Consider the following 27962-nt stretch of genomic DNA (forward strand, 5'->3'; position numbering starts at 1 on the left):
ACAACTAAATTATAATGAAGTTCAAATTGAATGTGAGATTCCCAGGGCACCCCACTTCCCCCTATTAGAATGTACGCTCCACGCAGGCAGGGATTTTTATCTGTTTGGTTCATTGCTTCATTTCCAGCCTGAGAGCAGTGCCTGGCTTGTGATAGAGGCTCAGTGAGTATCTGTTGCAGGAAGGACTGCTTGATGGTGATGGTAGTAGCAGAAGGGTTGGTGTAGAACAGCTCTATCAGAGAAGGCTGCAGAGACAACGTGAATCTGCAGCCAAGTCTGCAAAAAGAGTGATGGACATGAATCAGTCTCAGAGGTGGGGAGAAAATGCTTATTCACTGTTCCACAACATTGAGGCCCGCCTGTGCCAGATGTGAGGGGGAAGTGAGAGACCTTCCCTTGAGGAAGGGGATCCCGACATCGCAGTGTATGACATGCACTAAATCATAGAAAAGAGAGGGGTCTTCTTGGGATGACAGTGGGAGGCTTCAGCGTGGGCGTGCTCGGATGGGACTGAGTAAGGTGAGTGTGACTGAAACTGAGCTGAAGACACCATTAAAAATGATGGTTATGGGGTGTGCATGTGACTGAAAATTTTCCAGAGGCTTGAAAACAGTCACCTGTAGGATGCATTTATGAGATAAATGATAAGGATCTCCCCCTCTAAGTCCTTAAACATGTGAGTTATGTGATGAAAACTAGATTTGAGACAGCTTCTGATTATTTTGGGCAAAATTTTTGCATCAGTGATAAGGAGAGTGTTGAGAAAGACCATTCATTTTAGGATTGGTGAGCTAATTGACAGTGATTTTTCACCTTACTGTAGTTTTACAATGCTTTAGAAGTTTACAAAGATCATTGCCATATGTATGTGCCTGGATGAAAAGCAAAAATATATGTAGTAGTATGTAGTAGTATCTTCCTTCTCTCCCTCCTTCTGCCCAGGTAAGTGATCTCAGCCTTTGTTTGCAGTGAGTAAACCAGGAGAGGAGGTGGATAAAGGAGTGAGATGAGTGCTTTCCTCTAGGAGAACAAAGGCTGACACAGAGGATGAGGCAGGTTAGTTGGAGTGGAATTGGGGGAAGAAATCCATGGCTCTATCCTTGAGAGGCAAGACCTCAGGCGATGGTGGTGTAAGAAGGGCATTTCTAGGTACTGGTGCCCTGAGTTGTTATACTTGCATAAGAAACTTCCTAGAAGAAAGTGCTAGAGTTGTTTGTTTGTTATTTAAGTTTTGTTTGTTTGTTTTGCAGGGACAAGGTGTTGACAGTGTTAATTGGTGTGCTGAAACTGGCATCAAGATGGCCCAGTCCAATGGGAACATTAGCTTCTTTGGTTCAACACTGGTTCAACTCCGAACAATTATATGAATGTTTGGTGCCAGTATTATCATTATTTTCCCTACATTAGAGGACACTAAGGCTCCAGAGAGACTAAGACAAGAGCCAAAGATCAGAGTCCATGGGCTTCTCTGGGAGGCCTCAATGTGAAGGCCTGAACTATGGCTGGAGATAATTTTAGAGACCTGTTGTTAGGAACCCACTGTGTGTACTAGGATAACTTGATTTTGAAAATTGGAAAGTGTTGTACAAACAGGCCCCCAAACCCTTACTGTAGTCAGTGGGTATTAATACTTTTGGATGGAAACCTGTGGATGTTCACAGGCGCAAATGGAAGTTAATGACACACATTCATTGAAAGTGATTTCATTCGACCACAAAGGAGCCTCTAGGTCTGCAGCTCTTTAAAAAGTTTTGTTTACATGTCCTTCTGAGAATTCTATCAAAAGTATGGCCCTTTTCCCCAGAAGAATGCACATATGCATACACACAACCCAGCATACAATTGTAGGGAGGATCTAGTTTCTGCAGCCCACCTACAGCATCCAGTGAATTCAGCTCATTCTTTGCTGACTTCACCAAGGTCGCCTGAGTGAACTGAAATTCTCTTCCATCATAAAATTCTCCACATCTTTCGGGCAGCTTTAAGCTCTACCTAAAAATAGCATGAAGAAAAGTAATAATTCCATCCATAATTAGAGACAAGATTCTTGAGTCCAGCATGGAAACCATGATGGTGCTTTGATCAATGAGATTGTTCTCCAGGGAGGGAGGTTTTAGTAACTTTTGTAGCTGACTTACTCTTTCTCCTCAGTTGCTCCAGGATTCATCTGTGAATAAGTCCTTTCAAAGGGGATGATTTTGACTCCTGCAAATTTAAGCAGATCAGAGGTCCTGGGTAGAGGATTTAGAATAAGAAATAGAATATAGTAACCCTGGTTGTCAAATTACATTGGCTTTACAATAAGATTCTGCTCATTTGGTGTAGCTCAACTCTTTTCTTGTTCCCTTGGTTTTTTCATATACTAGACGGCCCAATTTTAATTCTGAACATTGAGTTCTATTAGGTAAACAGGAGTAATTTTAAAGTCTCCCTCCCCTGAGTCACTTCTGTCCACGGAGACAAGCAAACCACCGTCGCCGAAGCGCTGGCAACATGTCCGGATGAGCAGGGGAAACTTCCATTATCTTTTCAGTCAACATGAACAGCTTCTGAAGAAAATTTCTCTTCCTTCAGTGAGTAACTTTTGTCTTATCTAAAAACTTAGCTGTGGTCTTCTTTCTTCTTCCCTTTTTTCCCTGAGGCTACTTCAGCAAAAAATGTTTTGTTTTGTTTTGTTTTTTTAATTGAGGCTTGCCTGTTAGGCCAGGGAAGAAAAAATAATTTGTTTTATGTGTGTTCTTATTTGAAGTGAGTCATGACTAACTACACTAAGAAGATGAAACACTAAAGATACTTTGGGGTTTTTTTAGTGTCCTCTTCACTCATTTGTTAAACTCTAGGGTTCCTGGTTCATTGAAGGTAATTAGTGTTGGTAGGAACAGTGTCATTTATAATAAGTCATCACAGCCCCTTACATTTCATATCCATTGAACTTTCAAGTAGATGGGGCACAAGGCCAGTGAGGGGGGTGAGCAGAGAACAAGCCCAATTCCTAATCTAGAACACTCCTTACTGAAACTTCATACTGGGTTTTATAATGCAGAAGAGCAATCGTTAGTGTAATCTTGAACCCCTTCCCCCTTTTTGATTTGTGAGGTATGAGGGGAGTGTGTTAGTCCCCTCCTTAATGGGCAGTGCCTTGAATGGTTACTTGAGGGTGTGGAACTTTAAAGATCACAGAAATGTACCATCTCATTTCTTTTATCCCGTCCTCCAACCAAATGGCGAATCTGCATTATTGTGGGAAATTAAGACGAGATCTCTCCCTTCAAGACTGAGCCCTTGTCAGGAAGGAGGAAAACTCTCCTCTATCCTTCTAGGTTCTTCTTGCTGCCCTAAGTATTAAATTGACATGAGACAGATAAACAGGAGAAAATCAAATTTAACTTTATATGGGAATCCACACACATAAGAGGGTGAAAGACCCCACATACATAAGAGGTTCAGAGACAGAAAGGTAAAATGAGGTATATACGCCATCATGAGCTAAGGAATGGGGCAGGGGTCTGGGTCTTCCTAGGACAGGAGGGTCATTCACAGGACATTAAGGAGAGCAGATGCTTGATAATTAGATGTTTGTTCTGCCATGTAGATGGGGCCACTAAGATAAATTTTATCTCTGGTAATTACCTTTTCTAGGAAAAATCCCCAATTTAAATTCTTCTAGGTAGTTAAGAGAGCGGCAGTGAGTTTCTCCTGAACCTGCAGGGTCTTGATTGCATTTAGTTCAAAATGAGCCTCATGCAAAAGTAGCCCATTTCGGGGAGGCTTGTTCTGAACCCCTAGAGATCCAATTTTTATATTTCCTACTGTGGTCCTAGGAAATTTATAATTTTTAAAGAGTGTTTCCCTTTTCTTCATTTTGTCTCCCTCATGAAATCCTTCTAGCTAAAACGGGATGGAAATAATTAATGGAAGAAAATAAGACATTGATTAAAATGGATATTTGTTTTTATTATTTATTTTGGATTACTTCCTCACTTCCATTTTAAATTGCAGTATATGATCTTAGAATTTGAGCTGACAACTAATTTTCTTCATTACACTGATCTCTCACCTTTTCATAATTGGTTTGCTTAGCTCTTAGAATTTTCATTACTTTATTTCTTCATGTGTAATAAAGCCATACTAACTTGTAATATTTGAGGAAGTAGAGGGAAGTCCAGTTTAAATTAGCTTAAAATCTTAAATACAGTATTTTTGAAGGAATGTTATATTGTCATTTGTGTGTGTGTGTGTATATATATATATATATATATATATATATATTTACATATATATATAACTTAAATCACGTGTTACCTAGCATGCTCCTTAAGGAATTTGCAATTACCTGAGCCTTGGTTTTGCATGTAAATGGATACTTCTAAGTGCTTGAGCCTACTTTGAAAGATTCCTTAACAGTTTAACCAGTAATCCTTAAAGTCTAGGTTATACTCATATTTAGTAAACATTTTTTTTTCTCATAGCTAGGATGAAAGTACATTTAGCTCAGCTCTATGAGGTATTACATTATTAATAAGTAGAGTGGCACTACTAGGACTTTTTTTTTTAGAGAATCTACAGTGCTCTCCATATACATGTGCATTTACATGACTATTACAGCTACTACACACAGTGATGTGTATGTGCACATGTATTAAAATCCCTGAGCACACCACATATTTGCGGACAAATTGAGGAAATGATCTTTGCGTATAAACTAGACTAAGTTTTCTGAGGGCAGGAATCGTGTCCCTTGGCATTCTTCTTCCAAAGTAAACATATCTGCCAAAGACTTTGTTCTGGTACCCACCTTAGTTGGGGGCAGCCTTTATGAGGAGCAGCTCCAATTCCTTTCTGCCTTTCTGTTTGGGTGCTAATGAATGGGAGGGAGAGTATGTGTCGGGGGAAGGCTGGGAGGTTGAGCTGTGCACTGTCTACATACTTGTGAGTGGGAGTGTGATTCCTTGCCCGTCCCTGATTCTCTTGCCTGCCACATCATAATCACAGTAGTTAATAGCACAGGCCCTGAATTTGAACCTTGGCACTCTCATTTTCCAGCTGTGGAATCTACTTTGAACAGATCTAATTAATCTCTCTAAGCTTCAGTTCCCTGATCTAGAGAATGGGGGTCATAAACACCCTCCCCAGGTACGTGCACTCTAGGAGCGATTTTTTTTTTTAAGATTTTTTTTTTTTTTGATGTGGACCATTTTTAAAGTTTTTATTGAATTTGTTACAATATTGCTTCTGCTTTATGCTTTGGTTTTTTGGCCTCGAGGCATGTGGGATCTTAGCTCCCTGACCAGGGATTGAACCTGCACCCCCTGCACTGGAAGGTGAAGTCTTAACCACTGGACCACCAGGGAAGTCCCTAAGAGGGATTTTTGATAGTGGCAAATACTATGCCATTTTATATAAGGGACTTGAGCATCCACAAATTTTGGTATCCATGGGGGTCTTGGAACCAACACCCCGTGGATACGGATAGACTACTGTTTGGGGGAATTTTTGTTTTAATTTTGAAATGGTAGCTTTATTTTTTACAAGTTAACGAAAATGTAAATGTTTTAATAAACTAAGATTTTTCAACAATCAGATGATAGAGGTATCACTGATATCGAAGGATGAAAAGCAAAATGTACAGCCAGTCCACATTGTGACTAGGGCTGTTAAATCAGCGTCTGAAACCACTGCCCGTATGGTTCTTGACGGTGCAGGGTCAAGTTCTCAGAAAGAATGTCATTAGCTTAACTCAGTCTGAGAACTGATTCCCCTTCGGCCATATGCTGCTATTCCAATCAGAGTCACAAGACACAAAGGCACAAACTGGGTGAAGTCACATGAGTATAGGAGGCAATGATTGACATCTCTATCACAGGAGCCATCCATTTCTAAACTCTATGAGGGTCAAGAGCAGTATCTGTTTGTTAAATGTTGAACATTAGTAAAAAAATGACCATAAAAAAAGACTGAATATCGGTGATAGATAAAACCTTGAGAACGGTGAAATCATCCAGGGAGAATGTAGATGGAGAAGGGCCAAGGACAGGCGACTAGGGAACCTTGACATCCATGAGGGGACAGAGGGAACAAGAAGAGGAACAAAAGAATTACCAAGAATCCAGAGCTATGTGATATTTCATATTAGAGGGTTTAAAGAAGATGAAAAAATCAATAATGCTAACTGAGAGTTTTTGTAAGAGAATGTCCGAAAGCAGCTACATGTAAAAGGATGAAATTAGAACATTTTCTAATACCATATAAAAAAAAAAAAAACTCAAAATGGATTAAATACCTAAATGTAAGATTGGAAACCATAAAATTCCTAGAAGAAAACATAGGCTGAACACTCTTTCAGTAGCAATATTTTTTTGGATCTGTCTCCTAAGGCAAAGGAAACAAAAGCAAAAATAAACAAATGGGGCTTAATTAAACTTAAAAGCTTTTGCACAGCCAAGGAAACGATCAACAAAACAGAAAGACAGCCTACTGAATGGGAGAAAATATTTGCAAATGATATGACCAATAAGGCATTAATATCCAAAATATATAAACAGCTCATATAACTCAACATCAAAAAAACAAACAACCCAATTAAAAATTGGGCAGAAGACCTGAATAGACATTTTTTCCAAAGAAGACATAAAGATGGCCAAGCGGCACATGAAAAGATGCTCAACACTGTTAACCATCAGTGAAATGAAAATTAAAACCACAATGAGATATCACCTCACACCTGTCAGAATGGGTATCACCAAAAAGATCACAAATAACAAATGTTGGCAAGGATGTGGATAAAAGGGAACCCTTGTGCACTGTTGGTGGGAATGTAAATTGGTGCAGTCACTGTGAAAAAGAGTATGGAGGTTTCTCTCAAAAAACTAAAAATAGGAACTTCCCTGGTGGCACAGTGGTTAAGAATCTGCCTGTCAATGCAGGGGACACGGGTTCGAGCCCTGGTCTGGTAAGATCCCACATGCCACGGAGCAACTAAGCCCATGCGCCACAACTACTGAGGCCACGTGCTGCAACTACTGAAGCCAATGCACCTAGAGCCCGTGCTCCACAAGAGAAGCCACCGCAATGAGAAGCCCGCGCACCGCAAGGAAGACTAGCCCCCACTCGCTGCAACTAAAGAAAGCCTGCGTGCAGCAATGAAAACCCAAAGCAGTCAAAAAAAAAAAAAACCTAAAAACAGAACTACCATATGACCCAGCAATTCCAATCCTGGGTATATATCTGAAAAAAAAAGGAAAACACTAATTCAAAAAGATACATGCACCCCAATGTTCACAGCAGCATTATTTACAATAGTCAAGATACGGAAGCAACCCATGTGTCCATCAACGGATGAATACACACACACACAATGGAATACTATTAAGCCACAAAAAAGAAAAAAAAGAATGAAAATTTTGCCATTTGCAGCAACATGGATGGACTTGGAGGGTATTATGCTAAGTGAAATAAGTCAGACGGAGAAGGACAAATGCTGTATGATATCACTTATATGTGGAATCTAAAAAATAAAACAAACTAGTGGATATAACAAAAAAGAAACAGATTCACAGGTATAGAAAACAAACTAGTGGTTACCAGTGTGGAGAGGGAAGCAGGGAGGGGCAAGATAGGGGTAAGAGGTTAAGAAGTACAAACTACTACGTATAACAGAAGCTACAAGGATATGTTGTACAGCACAGAGAATATAGCCAATATTCCATAATAACTGTAAACGGAGTATAACCTTTAAAAATTTTGAATCACGTTATAAACCTGAAACTAATATAATATCAACTATATCTGAGTAATAAATAAATAAATAAATAAAAGAAGGTCTGAAAGACATCCAATGGATTTCGCAGTGTGGTGGGGTCAGAGGCCAAACTACAATGAGTGTACAATGAATGCAGAATAAGATAGAGACACAAGTGTTCATCATATTATTCTACCAAGAAGTCTGAACATGGAAGGAGAGAAATTAAAGGAAAATTAGAAGGGAACAGGGAACACAGCATCAGTGGAGGATTTTAAAATTTTGTATGGGATAAAAGTCTTGAGCGTATTTGTCAGCTGAGAAGAAGCCAACAGAGAGGGTGAGTTGAAGATGCAGGAGGAAAATGATGAATGAAACAAGAATCTGTGGGAGGTCTGAGGAAACAGTGTCGAGACTGTAGGTGGAGGCCTCGATTTTTTAAAAAATAAATTAACACAGTCATTAATACAGTTTCTATTTCTAGTCTTCTCTTCCTTTTTTCTTTTTTTTTTTAGTGTTTAACTCAACTTTGAAATAGGTAATGCATTCACATGATTCAATGCTTTAAAAGATCCAAAACAGCAGGCACCTCTTCCCACCACCACCACCACCACCCTAGCGGCAGCTTCTTAGTTCTTTCCATTGACAACCAAATTCATGAGTGTCTTTTTTTTTTTTTAATGAACTTATTTATTTATTTATTTATTTATTTATTTATGGCTGCGTTGGTTCTTTTTTTTTTTTTTTCAACGTATTTATCGGAGTATATTTGCTTTACAATGTTGTGTTAGTTTCTGCTGTATAACAAAGTGAATCAACTATACGTATACATATATCCCCATATCTCCTCCCTCTTGCGTCTCCCTCCCACCCCCCCATCCCACCCCTCTAGGTGGTCACAAAGCACCGAGCTGATCTCCCTGTGCTATGTGGCTGCTTCCCACTAGCTATCTATTTTACATTTGGTAGTATATATATGTCCATGCCACTCTCTCACCTCATCCCAGCTTACCCTTCGTTGCTGCACGCAGGCTTCCTCTAGTTGCGGCGACTGGGGGCTACTCTTCACTGCGGTGTGCGGGCTTCTCATTGTGGTGGCTTCTCTTGTTGCAGGGCACGGGCTCTAGGCACACGGGCTTCAGCAGTTGTGGCTCTCGGGCTCTAGAGTGCAGGCTCAGTAGCTGTGGCGCACGGGCTTAGTTGCTCCGTGGCACGTGGGATCTTCCCCGACCAGGGATCGAACCCGTGTCCCCTGCATTGGCAGGCGGATTCTTAACCACTGCGCCACTTGGGAAGTCCCTCATGAGCTTCTTGTGTGTCCTTCCAGAGATACTTTATGCTTATACGAGCAAAAAAAAATACATACATTCTCCTTTTTTTACACAAATGGGGGCATTCAATACACATCATTCTTATTTTTGTTTTTTTTTAAACCTAACAATATATTTGGGAAATACTTCTATAATAAGTATATAAAGTGTTTCCTCCTTTTTCGAACTGCATTTTATTCCATCTCCTTCCTATTGATGGGAGATGTACTGCTAGCAATTGTAAACATTGCAGAAATGATTTGTTTTTGTATACTGAACTGTGAGACATCTGCAGGATAAATTCTTAGAACTGGAATAATTGGTTCAAAAGGTATGTACACAGAAAATTTCAATCTATATCATGAAAAGCAGAATAGCATTGCAGTTAAAGGCTAAGAGCTCTAGATTGCTTTAATTCCCGCTTCATCGCTGACTAGTTCTACAGCCTTGGGCAAGTCCTTGTGTCTGTTTCCTCATCTGTAAAATGGAGATGTTGATAATAATAGCACCTACCTTAATAAGGATTAAATAAAATAGTACATGTTATACATAGCAAATGCTCAATAAAGTTATTATTATTTTGCCAAATTGTTAGAGAGATTGATTAGAATCAGGAGTACCAATTCTTTATCTTTAAGGTGGAGGGAAAGGAAGTGATAAAGTGGAAATTAAGAGAGATACAACTTAATGGTCTCAGATTCCTTAAGGAAAAGGAAAGATTATCTCCTAAGCATGAAAGGAAAGGGGTTGAGAATGGGGTTTGAAATTCAGAGGAGTAATTGAAATGGAAGTAAGGGTGACAATCTTTGGATTTGAGGTGAAGGAATTGTAAGGCTGGGATGTTGGATGATCATCCCCCAAGGACTATAACGTCATGCACGATGACAGCAAGAAGAGAGGAAAGTTGTAAGCTTCGTGCCCAAAATCTTAAAATGAATCTTCAGTGAAAATGAGCAACATGAGGTCAGTAAGGAATTGCAATAACAAAGGTTAGAAACTGCAAAGGAGCAAGAATTCAGAGGTGGAGGAGTGGTGGTCTGGAGGCTGTGGGGAATGAAGAGAATGTCAATTCCATTGCCTTACCAGGACATCAGGTGTCTTCATTCAAAAGGACCGCAGAGGTATCAACTCACACCTGTTAGAATGGCTGTTATCAAAAAGACAACAAATAACAAATGTTAGTGGAGAAAAGGAAACCCTTGTGAACTGTTAGTGGGAATGTAAACTGGTGCAGCCACTATGGAAAACAGTATGGAGGTTCCTCAAAAAATTAAATATAGACCTATCATATGCAATTTCACTCCTGGGAATTTATCTGGAGAAAACAAAAGCACTAATTAGAAAAGATATACGCACCCCTATGTTCATTGCAGCATTATTTACAATAGCCAAGATATGGAAGCAACCTAAGTGCCCATCAATAGATGAACAGACAAAGAAGATGTGGTATATATATACAAGGAATACTACTCAGCCATGAAAAAAAGAATAAAATCTTGCTATTTGCAACAAAATGGATGGACCAAGTGGGTATTATGCCAAGGGAAATAATCAGACAGAGAAAGACAAATATGGTACTACACCACTTATACGTGTGCCTAAAAAATGAAACAAATGAACAAACATAACAAAACAGAAACAGTCATAGATACAGAGAACAAACAGGTGGTTGCCAGAGGGGAGGGAGATAGGAGGAGGAAAGAAATAGATGGGGGAGATTAAGAGGTATAAACTTCCAGTTGCAAAATACATGAGTCACAGGTATGAAATGTACAGTGGGGGGAATTTAGGCAATAATTATGTAATATCTTTGTATGGTGATAGACTTACCATAATTAGACTTACCGTGGTGATCATTTTGAAATGTCTAGAAATATCCAATCACTATATTGTGTAACAGGAACTAACATAGAGTTGTAGATCAATTATACTTCAAAACAAACAAACTGGGCTTCCCTGGTGGCCCAGTGGTTGGGAGTCTGCCTGCCAATGCGGGGGACGCGGGTTCGGGCCCTGGTCTGGGAAGATCCCACATGCCGCGGAGCGGCTGGGCCTGTGAGCCACACAACTACTGAGCCTGCGCGTCTGGAACCTGTGCTCCGCAACAAGAGAGGCCCTGACGGTGAGGGGCCTGCGCACCGCGATGAGGAGTGGCCCCCACTTGCCGCAACTGGAGAAAGCCCTCGCACAGAAACGAAGACCCAACACAGCCATAAATGAATAAATAAATAATTTAAAAAAAAAAAAAAAAAAAAACAAACTCATAGAAAAAGAGATCAAATTTGAGGTTACCAGAGGAAAGGGTAGAAGGAGGGGGAATTAGATGAAGGTAGTTAAAAAGTACAACTTCCAGTTATAAGATAAATAAATATTGGGTTGCAGACTTTCCTGGTGGCACGGTGGTTAAGAATCCACCTGACGCCAAGGAGAAACTAAGCCCGTGCGCCACTACTGAGCCTGCGCTCTAGAGCCCACGAGCCATAACTACTGAGCCTGTGTGCCACAACTACTGAAGCCCGGGTGCCTAGAGCCTGTGCTCCGCAACAAGAGAAGCCACCGCAATGAGAAGCCCACACACCGCACCACAGAGTAGCCCACGCTCACCGCAATTAGAGAAGGCCCGCTCACAGCAGCAAAGACCCAATGCAGCCAAAAGTAAAAAATAAATAAATTTATTAAAAAAAAAATAGTGCTTGATGAGGACTTACAGACCAAAAAAAAAAAGAATCCGCCTGTCAATGCAGGGGACATGGGTTCGATCCCTGGTCCAGGAAGATCCCACATGCTGCGGAGCAACTAAGCCCGTGTGCCACAACTACTAGGCCTGTACTCTAGAGCCCGCGAGCCACAACTACTGAGCCCTTGTGCCACAACTACTGAAGCCTGTGCGCCTAGAGCCCGTGCTCCGCAACAAGAGAAGCCACCACAATGAGAAGACCGCGCACCACAACGAAGAGCAGCCCCCACTCGCCGCAACTAGAGGAAGCCCGTGTGCGTAACAAAGATCCAGTGTAGCCAAAAATAAATATAATAAATAAATACATAAATAAATAAATATTGGGTTGGCCAAAAAATTTCATTCAGGTTTTTCTGTAAGCTGTTACGGAAAAACCCAAACGAACTTTTTGGCCAACCCAATATTAGGATGTAATGTACAACATGACACATATAATTAACACTGCTGTAAGTTATATATAAAAGTTGTTTAAAAAAAGAAAGTTGGTAAGAGAGTAAATCCTAAGAGTTCTCATCACAAGGAAAACTTTTTTTTTCTATTTCTTTAATTTGTATCTACATGAGGTGATGGATGTTCACTAAACTTATTGTGGTCATCATTTCATGGCGTATGAAGCCAAACCGGTATGCTGTACACCTTAAACTTATACAGTACTGTATGTCAATTATATCTCAATAAAATTGGAAGAAAACAAAAGGACAAATGGGGGAAAGGCTGTCCGAAGAAGAGTCCAGTTTAGGTAAGGCAGGAGGTAGAGAGAACATTCTATAGCCAGATAAGGAAAATAAGGAAGTATGCTTGGACTTCCCTGGTGGTCCAGTGGCTAAGACTCTGTGCTCCCCGTGCAGGGGGCCCGGGTTCGATCCCTGGTCAGGGTGCTAGATCCTACATGCTGCAACTAAGAGTGCACGCGCTGCAACTAAAGATCCCGCATGCTGCAATGAAGATCCCTCATGCCGCAACTAAGACCCAGCGCAGCCAAATAAATAAATAAATATTTTTAAAAATAGCATCTATTTGTTAAAAAAAGGAAGTATGCTTGTTCTAGAAACAGAGAATACCAGAGGGGTCAGGGGAAAGGTTTTGGAGAGAAGGAGAAAAGCAATTGGATGGGTGGAGCAGAAGAATAACAAAGAAAGATGGGGATGGGAATAAGTGAGGATACAGGGAACCTTGAGTCAATGGTGAAGTCACTGCTGTGAGAAGCTGATGCAAGCTATGGATCCTCTCTCCAGAAAAAAATATATTTATACATACATGCAAATGTTGCATGCAATCTCAGGTAGGTCACAAACTCCATGGACACCCAACTTTTTAATTTTTTTTTAATATTTATTTACTTATTTTGGCTGTGCCGGGTCTTAGTTGCAGCACGTGAGATCTTTGTTACAGCATGTTTTTTAGTGGCGGCATGTGGACTTCTTAGCTGCGGCATGCAGACTCTTAGTTGCGGCATGCACGTGGGATCTAGTTCCGCCACCAGGGTTCGACCAGGGATTGAACTCCGCACTGGGAGTGCAGAGTCCTACCCACTGGACCACCAGGGTAGTCCCCCCAACTTTTTAAAGTAAATTTTTTTCTTCATGTGTATTTTATATTTTTTAATTTTTATTTTATATTGGGGTATAGTTGATTTACAACGTTGTTTTTAAAGTAAACTTTTTATTGAAGTATAATATACATGCAAATAATTGGTTTCCCACTGAAAGTGAACTTCCCTATGTTACCGAAAACCAGATCGAGAAGCAAGACATCACCTGCTCCCCAGAATCCCCGCCTTGAGTCCTCTTTCAGTCACTAACCATCCCGCAAGGGTAACCGATATCCTGACTTCTATAACCATAGACTAGTTTGATCTGTTTTTGAATTTTATACAAATAAAATCATAAGGATGCATTCTTATAAGTCTGGTTTCTTTACTCAATATTACGTTTGGGTGGTTCATCCATGTTGGTGCATGGAGTTGCAGTTCATTCATTCTCATGTCTGTATCATATCCCACTGTATGATGTATGACAATTTATCCATTCTACAATCCATAAATATCTGGGTTTGGGACTATTACAAATAGTGCTGCTGTAGGCACTCTTGCACATGCCTTTTGGCGAACATGTGTACACATTCTGTTGGTTCTACACCTAAGAATAGAGTTCCCAGGTCATAGGTTCAGCTCTAGTAGATAATGGATCTTATGTTTTGACAAGGAACAAGGAAAACAGGGATGCAGGGGAAGTGGAATTCATACAAGCTTTCAATCTGAATTCTAGTATAAAGTTATACAAGATATTTTGCATCGATCATTTATCAATACTGAGAATGAAATAAAACCACAACAATCAAAGACTGGATGAAAAACCCAAGGGGAGATTCACTGAAAAGATTAATAAAACTTCTGACAAGTCAAGAAAAAAAGAGAAAACATAAACTTTTAAGAAATATTAATTGCCAAAACGGACTCAGGAAGACTCAGAAGAGTTGAGGAGACTAATAATTATTGAAGAAACTGGATAATTACGTTAGAGAATTATCTCTCCAAAAAAAGCACTAGGACCTGACACTTCTCATGGTCACCTTTCTTTAGTGCTTCAAAGAATAGATAATTCACATGCTATTTAATCTGCTTTAGGACATAGAAAAAGATGGAAAGTTTCTCCAATAACTTTACATAACTAGCAAAATCATAATACCAAAACTTGACAAGGCATAAATAAGAAAACTACAACCCATTTTTTCGTATGACTAAAGATGCAAAAGAAAGAAAATCCTAAGTAAATTGCAAAGAGAATCCCATTCTGTATTAAAAGAAGACACTCTGGATAAGTTAGTATTATTCTAGGAATGGTGGGATACCAAGAAATCTACCAATATAATGCATCTCATAAATAATTCAGTATTTGTCAGAAGTCTTTAAAATATGTATACATAGCCTTTGACCAACAATTCCACTTTTAGGATTCTATCCTAAGAAAATATAACAGTTATGCATAAAGCTTTCACCACAAGGCTATTCCTTAGTGCTGTTTATATCAACAACAAAGACAAAAACAGAAAGAACACAATACAGGGTCAGCTAACCTATCCTCTACATATGAAATAACCTATGACAATGAAATAATATGCAGCCATTAAAAATAATGTTGTAGAAAGGTCTTTAATAACATAGAAAAATATCCATGCCAAAAAAATGCAATATGGCCTCATGTAGGTTAAAAAATACGTTTCAAATTTTTAATTTATTTTTAGCTATCTGCATTCTCCAGACTTTTTGCCATTATCATGTATAACTTTTCTAATATAGTGATAAGGATGTGAAGCAACCATTTTTTAAAATTCCTGTTTCTTGTTTGTGATTGGGGGTGAAATGTCAGAGAATCACCTTGGCATTCACTTTAGGAACAGAAAGTACTCATTCGTATTTCTCTACCAGCTGGTTGACCCCACTTAGGGCCCAGCCTGGATCACAGGCCTCCCCACTTCTCACCCAGCTGTCAAACTTTACACAAGATCTCATCCAGTCTACCCCAGCACTGATGCCAGATTCACCCTCCTCAAATACCACTGTACCCCTGTCACTTCCCTGCCGCAGAACTTTCAATGGCTCCCCACCCTCCCTAGCTTTCCAATTCAGGGCTCCAAAGCCTGATTCAATGTACCTGTCAGATCTTACTTCTCAGGGACGCCCCACAGTACACCCCCTTCACATCTGTAGTCAGGACCATCACCATCCCACACACATCGTGCCCCTTCCAGCCTCCACATATTTGACTCTGCTGCTCTCCCTTCCAGCCATGCCCCTCCTCCCCCCTCCCCATGCTGCTGCCTAATAAATAGTCCCAACTCTCCTTCAAGGCTTAGCTCAAATCCCCTTTCTTTCATGAAGACTACCCCAGCTCATACCTCTGACCGCAAATGGGCCTAAAAGTCTGAACAACATTTGAACTGTTGAAGTAGTGGGCAAACAGTCTGGTTTACAAGGCCTTGAGGATTCATCTTCATCATGAGATCCCCGCCCTGCTGCCTTCCTGCCTAATTCCAGCAGCCCTCACACCAGTCCATTCTCCTCAAAGTACAGACATTGGCAGATCACCCCCCGAGAGGGGCAGAAATTCCATCTCTCACCTTTGTGAGTCTCACTCAGTGAGTCCTGGTTGCCCGCCTGAGGACCCACCTCCTCTACGATGATTGACACCAGGAGTCAGCTGGTGATGACTGACACTGTCTTGGGACTGTGACCTTACCTGGTATTATCAAATCATTGATAAATACTGACTGAGCCACTGAAGGTTTGCAGCAGAAAATGAGGATTTTGTCTGTCAGGAAGATCCACTAATAAGAGTTCAGAAAAAGTAGGAAGGCCATTTTGGTATCACAATGTTAAGAGTAAATATTGAATGAGTACTTACTCCGTGCCAGGCAGTACTTTTACATGCATTATCTCACTGAGTCACAACAGCCTTAAGAAGCATATTCCATTCTTATCCCCATTATAGAGGAGGAAACTGAAACTTTGAACAGCTAAGTAATCATAAAATTAATATATGACCCAGCAATTCCACTCCTAGGTATATACCCCCCAAAATTGAAAACAGGGACCCAAACAGATACTTGTACACCAGCGGTCCCCAACCTTTTTGGCAGCAGAAACTGGTTTCGTGGGAGACAATTTTCCCCCAGACAGCGGGGTGGTGGGGGGCTGGGTCAGGCGGTAATGTGAGCAATGGGGAGCGATGGGGAGCAGCACATGAAGCTTTGCTCGCTCGCCCGCCACTCTCCTCCTGCTGTGAGGCCCGGTTCCTAACAGGGGGTTGGGGACCCCTGTTGTACACCCATGTCCATAGCAGCATTATTCACAGTAGCCAAAGGTGGAAACACCCGAAGTGTCCATGACAAATGGACAAACAAAATGTGGTATATCCATATAATAGAATATTATTCAGTCACAAAAAAGAATGAAGTTCTGATATATGCTACAAAGTACGTGAACCTCGAACACATTATGCTAAGTGAAATAAGCCAGTCACAGAAGACCAAATGTTATATGATTCCACTTATGTGAAATAGGCATAATTCATAGAGACAAATTAGATTAGAGGTTACCAGGGGCTGAGGGGAGGGGCAAAAGGGGAGTTATTGCTTCATTGGTACACTTTCTGATTGGGGTGATGAAAACAGTTTTAGAAGTAGATAGTGGTGATGGATGTACAACATTGTGAGTATATTCAATGCTACTAAATTGTACAATTAAAATGGTAAATTTTATGTATATTTTAACATAAAACTTTTTTTTTTAAAGTCATATAGCTAGAAAGTGGTCAAGCTAGAATTTGAGCCCAAACCTTTCTGACTCTAGGGCCCGTGCTCTCAATCCAAGAGTTTTACTCCCCCTAGAAAAAGCAGCCAACCAGGAGCCAGGAGGGCCGGATCCTTGTCATCACCATCTGTGTGACCTTATACAAGCCTGATCTTCCAAGGCCTCACTTTCCTCAGCTGTTAAATGATAAGATTGAATAGAATATCTCTGACAATCCCTGCTGGTTGTAACAGTCCTGACAGTGTCAGCTATCCATTGATTGTGATTTTACAGCATGGAAAATCCCAAGCCTTGATTCCTGACCTAGATATCATTTGCTTCTGGCGCACTCTGGAGACATTGATGGACAGGGAGCGAGGGAGAGGGACCGGCCGTCCACCCCTTACCTAGCCCCTCCCCTAGGGGTTTGCCCTGGAGTCGAGCCAGCTCTTGAAGAAGGCCTCCACTCCTCTCCCCATTCTGGGAGAGGGATCGGGCCTGGCTGTGCTCCAGGATAAACTTCCACAAGGCGAGCAATAACATAAAGTCAAGGTGAAGATCAGGGCAGCCCTTAAAAAGGCCTCCTTGCACCCTGAAGTGGCTGAAGCCACTCCGCAGCTGTTTGTCCTGCCTGCCGCCACCCGGCCGCCATGTGGGTGCTCTTGGTTCCCTTGCTGCTCACCCTCGCCTATTTATTTTGGCCCAAGACCACGGGCTCTGGTGCCAAGTACCCCAAGAGCCTCCCATCCCTGCCCCTGGTGGGCAGCCTGCCGTTCCTCCCCAGACATGGCCATCAGCACGTCAACTTCTTCAAGCTGCAGGAAAAATACGGCCCCATCTATTCCTTTCGTCTGGGTTCCAAGACTACTGTGATGATTGGCCACTACCAGCTGGCCAGGGAGGTGCTTCTCAAGAAGGGCAAGGAATTCTCCGGGCGGTCCAAAGTGGTAAGCAGTGCCTATCATCCCTCTTCTCTCACCACTCCCTGGGGATGTTCAGTTCTCCAGGCAAGGCCATGCCTGGAATGACACTTCCAGCTCCAACAACCTGTGATTCTTCCAGAAACAGACTGCCGGGGCTGTGGGTGGGAAGTGACCCCTTGGACCCCATCCAGCCTCTAAACTAGGCAGGAAGAATTAAAGGAAGATTTCATTTTCTGGGCTTCCCAGGAGGTGGGGTGGGAGTGGTGGTTTGAGCGCGTCAGGGAGCCCTTAAAACAGTCATCTCTCCCGTGAACTGGATGATGATCTCTCTGAGCTTAGACTTCCATAATTAACTGAGAGAGTGCATATAAAGCACTTAGCCCAGTGCGGGGATAAACAGCCTTGATGAATGCTGTTCTTCACATGGAACAGTGGGGGAGTGATTGCTGTCCTCCATGGAAAGTTGTGAGGGAGAAATACCCTGGCTCTTGGAGGGCTGGGATTGCTATTCTCCTGGAGCTTTCTCCAGCTGCTCCAGCCGCAGGGAGCTGACCCACGGTAGCGCTTTGAGGGAGGATGCTGATGAGCCAGCCTATTGAGCTTTCTGTTTTGCTCCTGGGGGGCAGAGGGGAGTGGGGGTTAACCATCCAGCAACACTGCCAGCCCCCCACTGCAGCACCCGGCTGCTGAGAACTCCCTTGAACATCCCGGGCAAGGCCCCCGGCTGCTCATCTTTGATCAGACCAAGGGTTGACTCTTTTTACCTTGGACCAGTCAGCCAGGTCTGCGGGCCAACTATCCCCCTTCCAACTCTGCTGAGCTCTTCTCTCCAGAGCAAAGAGGAAGGAGGAGGCTAGTCAGATGGGGTTTGCAGGTCAGGGGATAGAAGAGGGGAGGTGTGGGAGCTTTACGGTTTGGGGGGCGCCTCTGGGAAGAGGCAGCTTGGCCCAAGTCCAGACTGGGTGGACAAGAAATGTGCACTCTCCAGATGCGGCCCTGGGGTGGGCACACAGCCTGGCAATGGAAGGGTAAACTAAGGGCGGCTGATCTGCTGTGCCTTTAGCAGCCTCTGCCCCCAGACGGCCCAGGGAAAGGCAGGGGTTTGGGCTGTCCTCGGTCTCTGCTCCTGTTCCCGGGACAGGCACAATTTAGAGAGTTCATCCCCTCCACAGCTGCCTTCCCCTGGTCAGAAACTGATGAGAAAAAGAGGCCACCTGTCACTGACCTGAACCCCAGGACCGCTGCATTCTAATTCAGTGTTCTTTTTCTCCTCGCTCTGTCTCTCTGATGGGGTTGGGAGTGTGAGGCCGTAGGTTCTGTCCTACCAAGGCCTTACAGTCATGGCGGAGTGGAGCAGGGAGGTCCCACACGGAGGCGGAACGGCAGGTACCTGCCTTCTTCCCCAGGGCTAGGACAGGTGGATGGTGTCTGATTCCTATGTCCTTTCCTGCTTTCCAAAGTTGACTCTAGACATCCTGTCAGACAACCAAAAGGGCATCGCCTTCGCCGACCATGGTGCCGTCTGGCAGCTGCATCGGAAGTTGGCACAGAACGCCTTTGCCCTGTTCAAGGATGGCAACCTGAAGCTAGAGAAGATCAGTGAGTGCCCAGCCAGCCCTGGGCTGCTGGAGGGAGAAGAGGTTTGGGAGGGGAGAGGGTTCTGGATGATTCCATCTAGCATTTTCTTGGCTACCGCTGCCATCTACTGGACATCTGCTCTCTGTCCTTGACTAAGATGGAACTGGTAGAGAGGGGGTGAGGGGGCGGCTCAATTCCCCACCCTCATGCCCCTCTCTCCCCTCAGTTAATCGGGAAGCCGGTTTACTGTGCGACTCCCTGGCCACCCGGCATGGAGAGTCCATAAATCTGTCGGAGCATCTCTCTCTGGCGGTGACCAACATAATCAGCTTTATCTGCTTCAACTTCTCCTTCAAGAATGAGGATCCTGCCCTGAAGGCCATATACAAGTTCAATGATGGCATCCTGGAGGCTCAGGGCAAGGAGATTTTGTCAGACATATTCCCTGGGTTTAAGGTGAGGATGAGGCCGGGCCCCACCGGCAGATCTCAGCAGACCCTGACAGCACACCCAGTTCTTCTTTCCTCTTTCAGTTCAGCTCCAGACCCACCTTTTTTTCTGACCACCTCAGCCACAGTGACCTCTACCTCCTCTGACTCTTAAAACCTTGCTGCTCCTCTACAGAAACTGGTTTAGCTTTTAAATTATGCATTTGAATACTCATGATAATGGCTCTCGTTTATTTACCAATTGCCATGTGCCAGTACCAGCACTCCACAAGCATTAATCATGCATTTCCCTTGGAAGTGGGTTTTATTATCCCCATACAGTTGAGAATACAGGCTTCAAGAAGTTAAGGAACTTAACCAAGCCTTGAGACTCAAGTCTATCTTACTACCGGGTAAACCCTCAGTCAGTGCTGGATGTTTGATTGAATGGGGAAGGGGACGTGGAGGTGACTCCTTTCTCCCTTGTTTGGAATTGTCCTAGTTGTCACTGATGGTCCCATTCTGGGTCCCTATCCTGCCTTCCATTCTGGCTGAAGTTTGGGGTTAGAGTGGGAACTCTCCAGAGACAGAAAGGTAGGATTTGACATTTCTACTTTGCAGATTTTCCCCAGCAAAACCCTGGAAAAGATAAAGAGTTGTGTTCGAATGCGAAACGAATTGCTGAGTGAAATCCTTGAAAAAAGTAAGGTAGGTGATGGAGCAGAAGAGATGATGAGTTAGGTGGAAGGCATCATGAGAGCAGGGCTGGGTCCATTTTGGGCACTGTAGGATCTCCTGCACCTAGCAGAGAGCCTGGCATATAGTAAGTGCTCAGTAAAAACTGACTTAACTAATGAATAGGCGTGGAGAAGTGAGGAATTGAAGAGGATCCTAGAAGGGACTTGTCTACCCCCCAAATTTAAAGAGGGCCCAGTGCTTCCTCCTACTTCCACAAGCTCATGGGTCCTGACTAGCCTCACTCCACTCCCTCACTTCCAAGTGGGAGAAGCCTTTGTATCTACAGTCTGGGGTGAGAGTATGGCAGGGGTTACAGATGGGGCTCCTTCCTCATCACTGTCTCCCAATCTCACCCAACCAGGAGAACTTCACCAGTGACTCCATCACTAACTTGCTGGACATACTGATCCAAGCCAAGGTGAACGCAGACAATAACAATGCTGGACCAGACCAGGATTCAAAGCTGCTTTCAGATAGACACATGCTCACCACCATAGGGGACATCTTTGGGGCCGGCGTGGAAACCACCACCTCTGTGATAAAGTGGATTGTGGCCTTCCTGCTACATTATCCTCCAGTGAGCTTCTCCCTACCCCAGCCTTCCCAACCACTCTTGACCCCAGCCAGACTCACCTCTGCTCCAGAGAGGGAGGAAGAGACTATACCCTCAGGACTTCTTTGCAGGATGACTGGGCTGCCGCACCCCTTACCCAAGCAGTGGTTGGCTCCGGCCCTTGGGTGGAGCTGCCCCGTCTTCTGGAAACAAAGCCTGGGCTCGCAGAGCCACCACTGGGAAGGGTCTGGGCCAGTTCTTCTGGATGTGACAGTAGGGTTCTTCTAAACCCTTGCTTCTCCCGGGCTTAAACACCCTGGTAACATCCACCTTGTTCTGGCCCTCAGTTGAAGAAGAGGATCCAGGATGATGTCGACCAGAATATAGGTTTCAATCGCGCACCAAGTATCAGTGACCGGAACCGCCTTGTCCTGCTGGAGGCCACCATCCGAGAGGTGCTTCGAATCCGGCCTGTGTCCCCCACGCTCATCCCCCACAAGGCTATCGTTGACTCCAGGTGTGCCTTCCCTCCCAGTAACATCCAGCCCACCTGGTCCCTCCTCCATCTCCCCACCCCCCCAGCTGTCTACAGTCAACCACTGACTACCAATCTTCCTACCCATGACCCTATTGACCAATGTGTCTACCACCCACCAACACCCACTGACTAATCCACAGATCTACCTGACCTCCCTCAGAAGCTGCCTGCTGCCACATGGAGACACGTGGTGTGGGATGCTCCTACCCAATCCAGTAGCCACAACACACACACATACGCACAGGCACCAGCTCAACATGCATACCCATGGGCCCTGACAGGCCCACAAGTGTTGATACATAAGTGCTTGTCAGGAGGAGAGGGCTGGATTTATAGTCCACCTGGTAGAAGCTGAGGAAAAGATGAGGGAGTAAAGGGCTCTTTTCCCCAAAGTGGGGGACCACAGAGGCTTGGGGCTGAGCAGGTGGGGAAGGGCAATATTCCAGACCCTCTTTTCCTCTCCCTCCCTGGGGCAGCATTGGTGACCTTACCATTGACAAGGGCACAGATGTTGTGGTCAATTTGTGGGCACTGCATCACAGTGAGAAGGAGTGGCACCGGCCCGACCTGTTCATGCCTGGTGAGTCCCTGTTCTGTCCTGCTCCCTGGCCACACAGCCACCTCTGTGCCCACCTTTCCAGCACCACTTCCCCTCTGCTGAGCTTGCTACTAGCAAACTCCTGACTCCAACTACGTGGACCTGTTGACACCCCCATCCTACGCTAGACTTACCCAGATTCTTCACAGCTGGGCTCCCACCTTCTCCTTCCACCAACTGCAAATCTCCTCCTCTAAGAAGCCCTCTAGGCATATGTCTCCCGTGAAGTCAGCCCCCTCTCCCCTTGGATGGTGGCATCCATCCGTCCTGAATATTCCATCTCCTCTGTGTGATTAAGGGCTACCTGAGAGCAGGGCTCTATCTCTCCTCAGACTGGGCCCCCCTCCCCCAAGTAAGGCGGTCTATCTTCTCAGACTGGGGCCCCCTGGGCAGGACCATGTTGCCCCCCACCCCGCGCTTACTCCTGCCCTGGGCCCTGACTGACACCTCCCCATGTCCACAGAGCGCTTCTTGGACCCCACGGGGACCAAGCTCATCTCGCCATCGTTAAGCTACTTGCCCTTCGGAGCAGGACCACGCTCCTGCATAGGTGAGATGCTAGCCCGCCAAGAGCTCTTCCTCTTCATGGCCTGGTTGCTGCAGAGGTTCGACCTGGAGATCCCGGATGATGGGAAGCTACCCTCTCTGGAGGGCAACCCCGGTTTAGTCTTACAGATCGATCCTTTCAAAGTGAAGATCAAGGTGCGCCAGGCCTGGAAGGAAGCCCAGGCTGAGGGTAGCACCTCGTGACTCCGCCCTGTGTGACCCCACAGCACGGAATTAGAGGAGCTCCCCCACCTTCCCCAACCATTCCTCCCTCCTCCCCACCCACTCTGCCTTCTTTTCCAGCCCGCAGCCCTGGCAGTTCTGTGCGTAAACAGTTGTGTTTTTTTTTTTTTTCAGAAGGTCTCTGAGCAGCTCATTCATTTGTTTGTTCACTCATTCTTTCAAAGAGTATTTTATTGAGCACCTACTATGTACCACTCACTCACTGTCCCTGGACCCTCAGGCTCCCTGGTCTTACATGAAGCTTACATTCTAGTGAGGGCTGACAAATGAGCATTTCAGAGACTCGTTACGTGCTTTGGAGTCAATTATACTAGGTGCTGGTGATGTGAGGGGAATGGCAGAGGTGGGGGGTGGCCACTGTGAATGACTGATTGGCGAAGGCGTGAAGATGTGGGGGGAAGGTGTCCCATGCTGAGGGAGCAGCAGGTGAGCAGTTCTCAAGGTAGGAGAGGTCATTCAGTCTAGAGCAGAGCCAATGAAGGGAAGAGTGGTCCCCGATGAGGTCAGACTGCAGGCAGGGCCAGGTCCCATGGAGTCTTTCTAAGTAGTAGGAAGGAGTTTGGGTTTCCATTCCAAGTATGAGAAGAAGTCACAGGAGGGTTTACACATTGAAGTGGAAAGGTCTGGTTAATATTTTTAAAAGATCATTCGAGTTGCGGAGTAGACACTGGTCTGCAGAGGGATGAAAGTGGGGGCCCTGGGGAGGAGGCTGTGCTGGTCCCGGACAGCAGGATGCTGGTGGCTTAGACCCTGGCGACAGCAGTGGAGACGGCAAGAAGCGGTGGGATTGAGTTTACATTTTGAAAGCAAAGCAGATCATGCTTGCTTTGATCCACTCATCGCTGCATGCATCTCAAAGCTTTGGCTTTGGGGAAGTGTCTATAATCCATGAACTCAACCCACAACTGCCCATCCCTCTCGTCTTGGTCCCCAAAGACGGGTAGGTCTCCTTTTCCTCATTCTGTACTGGGGTAAACACCGCAAGGAAAGGGCTTCCACGGCAGCCTCCCGCTGAAGTGCCCAGGCTCTGCCCCTGCTCCCCACCCCCAAACCCCAGGAAGTCTGTAAATGCCTCACTAGAAAATGGAGCCCAGACTTCTTCAAATCTTAAAACCGACATCTTTAAACCTTGGCCACTGGCCAGTCCGCAAATGAAAGGTGTCCTGAGACGCCCTGGGAGAAACTGACCCTTGCCCTTTAGCCTAGAGAGAGGACTCAACCCCAGCTCCCTGGCGCCAGCCAGACCAGGGTCAGATCATCAGCGACCTGGTCCTTCCCTTCTGACTGGAGGAGGACTCTGGACGGGCCGGCAGGGCAAGGCTGAGACTCTGCCTGGCCAAGTTCCAGGGAGAAGAAATCAAGGGAGCCCCCGCAAGGAGGGAGGGCCAAGGCTTTCCACCACAGCAGCCTCTTCTTCCTTCAAAGAGCTTTGCTAATCCAGGGGTAGCTGACCATTCCCCACTGCCCCCCAACTCAGTGCTGGCCTTCACTGGCCCGTGACCCTAAGGCCTTGCTAAAGAGCCCAGAGGAGTCGGTGGGCAGCTGTGGCTGACCCCAGCCTCCATCACGGGGAGCCTGGAGAGATGCTGCCACCACAGTGAGCGGATGAGAAAGGGGTTAAACTGGAGGTGGCTCCCTCCTTCTCCTGGGTTCCTCTATCCCCACCAGCTGCTCGCTGGCCTAGAGCCCAGCTACCCTCAGCTCAGAGCAGAGGGGAGCTGACCGGCTGGAGGAGAGTTAATTTCTCCAGATTTGCTCAGAATCTGAAAGGCATTTTGAGGACTAGTGAGGAACAGATAAACAACATCCCCCGTAGAAGCAGTGCATGAGTGTAACTGGGAAGGAAACATCCACTCTCCTTGATTCAGACCATTGAATGGCAGGGAATTGAGAGGCTAACCCTTCATTTTGAAGATGAGAAATCTGAGGGCCACTGGGGGCAGGTGTGTGTGGGGTGACTTGCCCTAAGTCACCCAGCAGCCTAGCAGCAGGGCTGGGACCAGAACCCGGGATTTCAGTGACGCAGGATGAGGAGCCAGCGTGCTCTCTCACAGGTCTTCCGCGTCTGTGCAGAAGGGCCTGAGTGTCTGGCTGGGGAGAGTACAAAGCTGAGCATCCTTTCAGGAAATGGCCTCGTGAACTCTGACTCCTGCCCAAACTGCCCTTCCCCTGCCTGGAAGGCCTTTTCCCACCGATCTAAATCCTTTTAGCCCTCAGCTTCTGTTCATTGGTGTGGAATCGCACATGCGCTTGAGCACCTGCCTGGGCTGCAAATGGGTGTGGTGACCCCCAGGGATGCTGCCACCCCTGCATCTCCGGAATTCAAGACTGAGCCCTCTTGTGTTCTTTTGGCTGCACATCAACCTGACAAGTAGGTTACACACACAAGAGGAGTGAGTCAGATGCTCTAAATCACTTGGCTAATTGGTCCAGTGGTAAAAGAACTCTTAACTCCTTATGCAGAAGGAATTCCAGATCTCTGGCAAAGCTGAAAGGTCTTCATCAAGACCCCACAGTCACCTTTTGAGCCTCAGACTGCCCTTAACCAGGGCAATGGTGTAATGGTAAATAAACATTGAACAACCAGTTCTCTGGTGCTGGTGGTAGGGAACAGCCTTGATTTGTAGTGTTTGCTGATCACTGTGGTGTAAACATTCCCACCATGCATGTTCTGGCTGGCCTCTGGTGGCCACAAAGCCTGCAGCAAATGAGGAGGCCTCTCTCCAGTCATGCTCAGAGGGATAAACACCCATCTCAGGACAGGAACCCATCACAGAGGCTAGAGGGGTGGGGAGAGGCCTGCAGGAGGAGGCCCCAGGTTCTGGGCCCCAGGCTCCCCAGTTTCCTAGCTCTGGATCTCAGGCTCACTGTTAGCTTCTCATTTGTAAAGTGGGGTAACTTACCACCTGTGCTGCCATCATCTGAGGTTCTGGTGAGGATGAAAAGTAGAAAGGGCTGTGTGAGCAGGAGAGTTCCACACTGTTGGGAGTTACAGAAGATGAGAGGTCAGGCTGTGGGAGCAAGTTTTCTTTCTGTCATTTACAGACCAAGTGAGCGTAGGCAACTTACTTGGCCTTCTTAAACCTCGGTTTTCTCATCTGTAATATGGGTGGCTGCGATGTGTGTAGAAATAGCACCACCAACCCAGAGGGCTGCTGAGAACAAAATATGGACCTACATCTCATGTTCAGTGCCTTGATAAATACTGGCTTTATTATCATTGCCTATATCCAGACCCACAAAATAAGTCCCTCTCTAAGGGTTTTACACAAACCTCCCAAAGGCTACCAGCTTGGTCAGGAAGGAGAACAGGTATATCCGGATGGGTCCATCTGCAGGACAATACCACCAGGGGTGCCCCCCTTGCAGCTCCAGATGGCCCTGCCGGCTGCCCCCTCTTTCTCTCCGGAGCCAGGGCAGGCTGGCAGCTGGGAAGTGGGTGGAGACCCCAAAGACAAACTTTTCAGGGTTCCAACACCAGGGTGCTTTGTAACATTTTCCAGTGGGACTGGGTTTCTTGAGACTCCTTGGTGAGAAGACATGCAGTGGAAGGTTAAACTGTGGTCAGGAGCAGGCTTATACAGTGCGGAGAAACTTCAGATCAAGCGAAAATCCTCTTCTCCCCCTCAGAAGCCACAAAAGCTCTTTTTAAAAAAATCTCCTCTGAGGAAGAGCGAAACACTCTTGCAAGGAAAAGACACAAAGAAGGTCCAAAAAACTCATTATTTTACAATGTTTCCAAGGGGTTACAGCCTCACTGAGGAGGTTAACACTGATCTGAAGCAGGTACCACCTGCCATTCCAGCACTGAGGGGCTCTGGTAGGTAACAGCTGGCTGGGTGTGGGGTCTCTGGGGGGCTTATGACGAGGCAAGGGGAGAGGGGTGAAGAGGGGATAAAGTACAACAGCTCCTGAGAAAACAGTGTCTGCTTTACCTGCCACCACGTTACTCCCCTGCTCAGCGTACCCTTCTCTGGTTCCCTCTCACCTTTGAAAAGAAATTAAAAGTTCTTCACGTGGCTTGTGAGCACCAACCGTACAACTCTTCACTAGTCTGGCCAACTAGTTAATTGCATGGGCTTTGGAGTCAACAGATGTGGGTTCTAATCCTTGGCTCTACCACAGCTCCACCAGCTGTGTGACCTTGGACTAGTTAATTAACTCCTCTGAATGCTTCATCCCCATTAATAAAGCGGGAATAATTACAGTCCATACTTCAGAGGGCTGCTTTGAGGCTAAAATGAGAAAACGTAGGTAAGAGGCGTATACGAGACCTGGTGTTATATAAACAGTCAATAAATAAAATAAGGACAAATTAAAATCTTTTTACTATCAGCTTACCTCTCCAGCTTCATCTCCTGTCACTTCCCAGAATGCAGTTACCTAGAGGGATTAAATTGCTCAAAGCTTTAGACATGACACCGCACTCTCCTGTTTTAGGCATCCTATGCTTTTTTGTCCTTCTCACACAGTAGGCACTCAATAATCTGCCAATCAAACGTTTGCCTGGAATTCCCTTTACACCTTTCTCCACCTGGCAAGCTCAGTTTAGAAGTCCCTGCTCCAGGAAGACTGCCCTGAACCCACAGGTGGGCTACATTCTCTTCCACAGCATCCTGTACACACATGCCTCGTGGTATTTACCAGGCGCTACTAAAACCGTTCATGTGCCCTTCTTCCTCACTAGAGCATTATTAGCTCTTCTAAAGAGGGGCCAGGTCTAAGGCATATCTGCATCCCCA

General features: G+C 45.2%; 1 protein-coding gene across 5 annotated transcripts; it reads left to right on the forward strand.

Annotated features, from left to right (window-relative positions):
- The first annotated feature begins 321 nt into the window (after positions 1–321).
- On the forward strand, positions 322–27399 carry CYP17A1 (cytochrome P450 family 17 subfamily A member 1). Of its 5 annotated transcripts, none has more exons than XM_082425264.1 (9): positions 322–2573; positions 17891–18022; positions 19459–19597; positions 19803–20032; positions 20626–20712; positions 21104–21319; positions 21643–21812; positions 22310–22413; positions 22895–27399. In XM_082425264.1, exons 1-9 carry the CDS (start codon positions 2502–2504, stop codon positions 23179–23181), a joined length of 1437 nt encoding a protein of 478 aa, XP_082281390.1. In that variant the 5' UTR covers positions 322–2501; the 3' UTR covers positions 23182–27399. The 5 variants fall into 5 exon arrangements, with proteins under 5 accessions (XP_082281390.1, XP_082281391.1, XP_082281392.1 ...); XM_082425265.1 differs by having other exon boundaries at positions 2483–2573; positions 17842–18022; XM_082425266.1 differs by having other exon boundaries at positions 2488–2573; positions 17860–18022.
- Positions 27400–27962: the final 563 nt, after the last annotated feature.

Source organism: Balaenoptera physalus (assembly GCF_965194825.1).
Source record: "Balaenoptera physalus genome assembly, chromosome: 14".
In the NCBI taxonomy this organism is placed as follows: domain Eukaryota; kingdom Metazoa; phylum Chordata; class Mammalia; order Artiodactyla; family Balaenopteridae; genus Balaenoptera; species Balaenoptera physalus.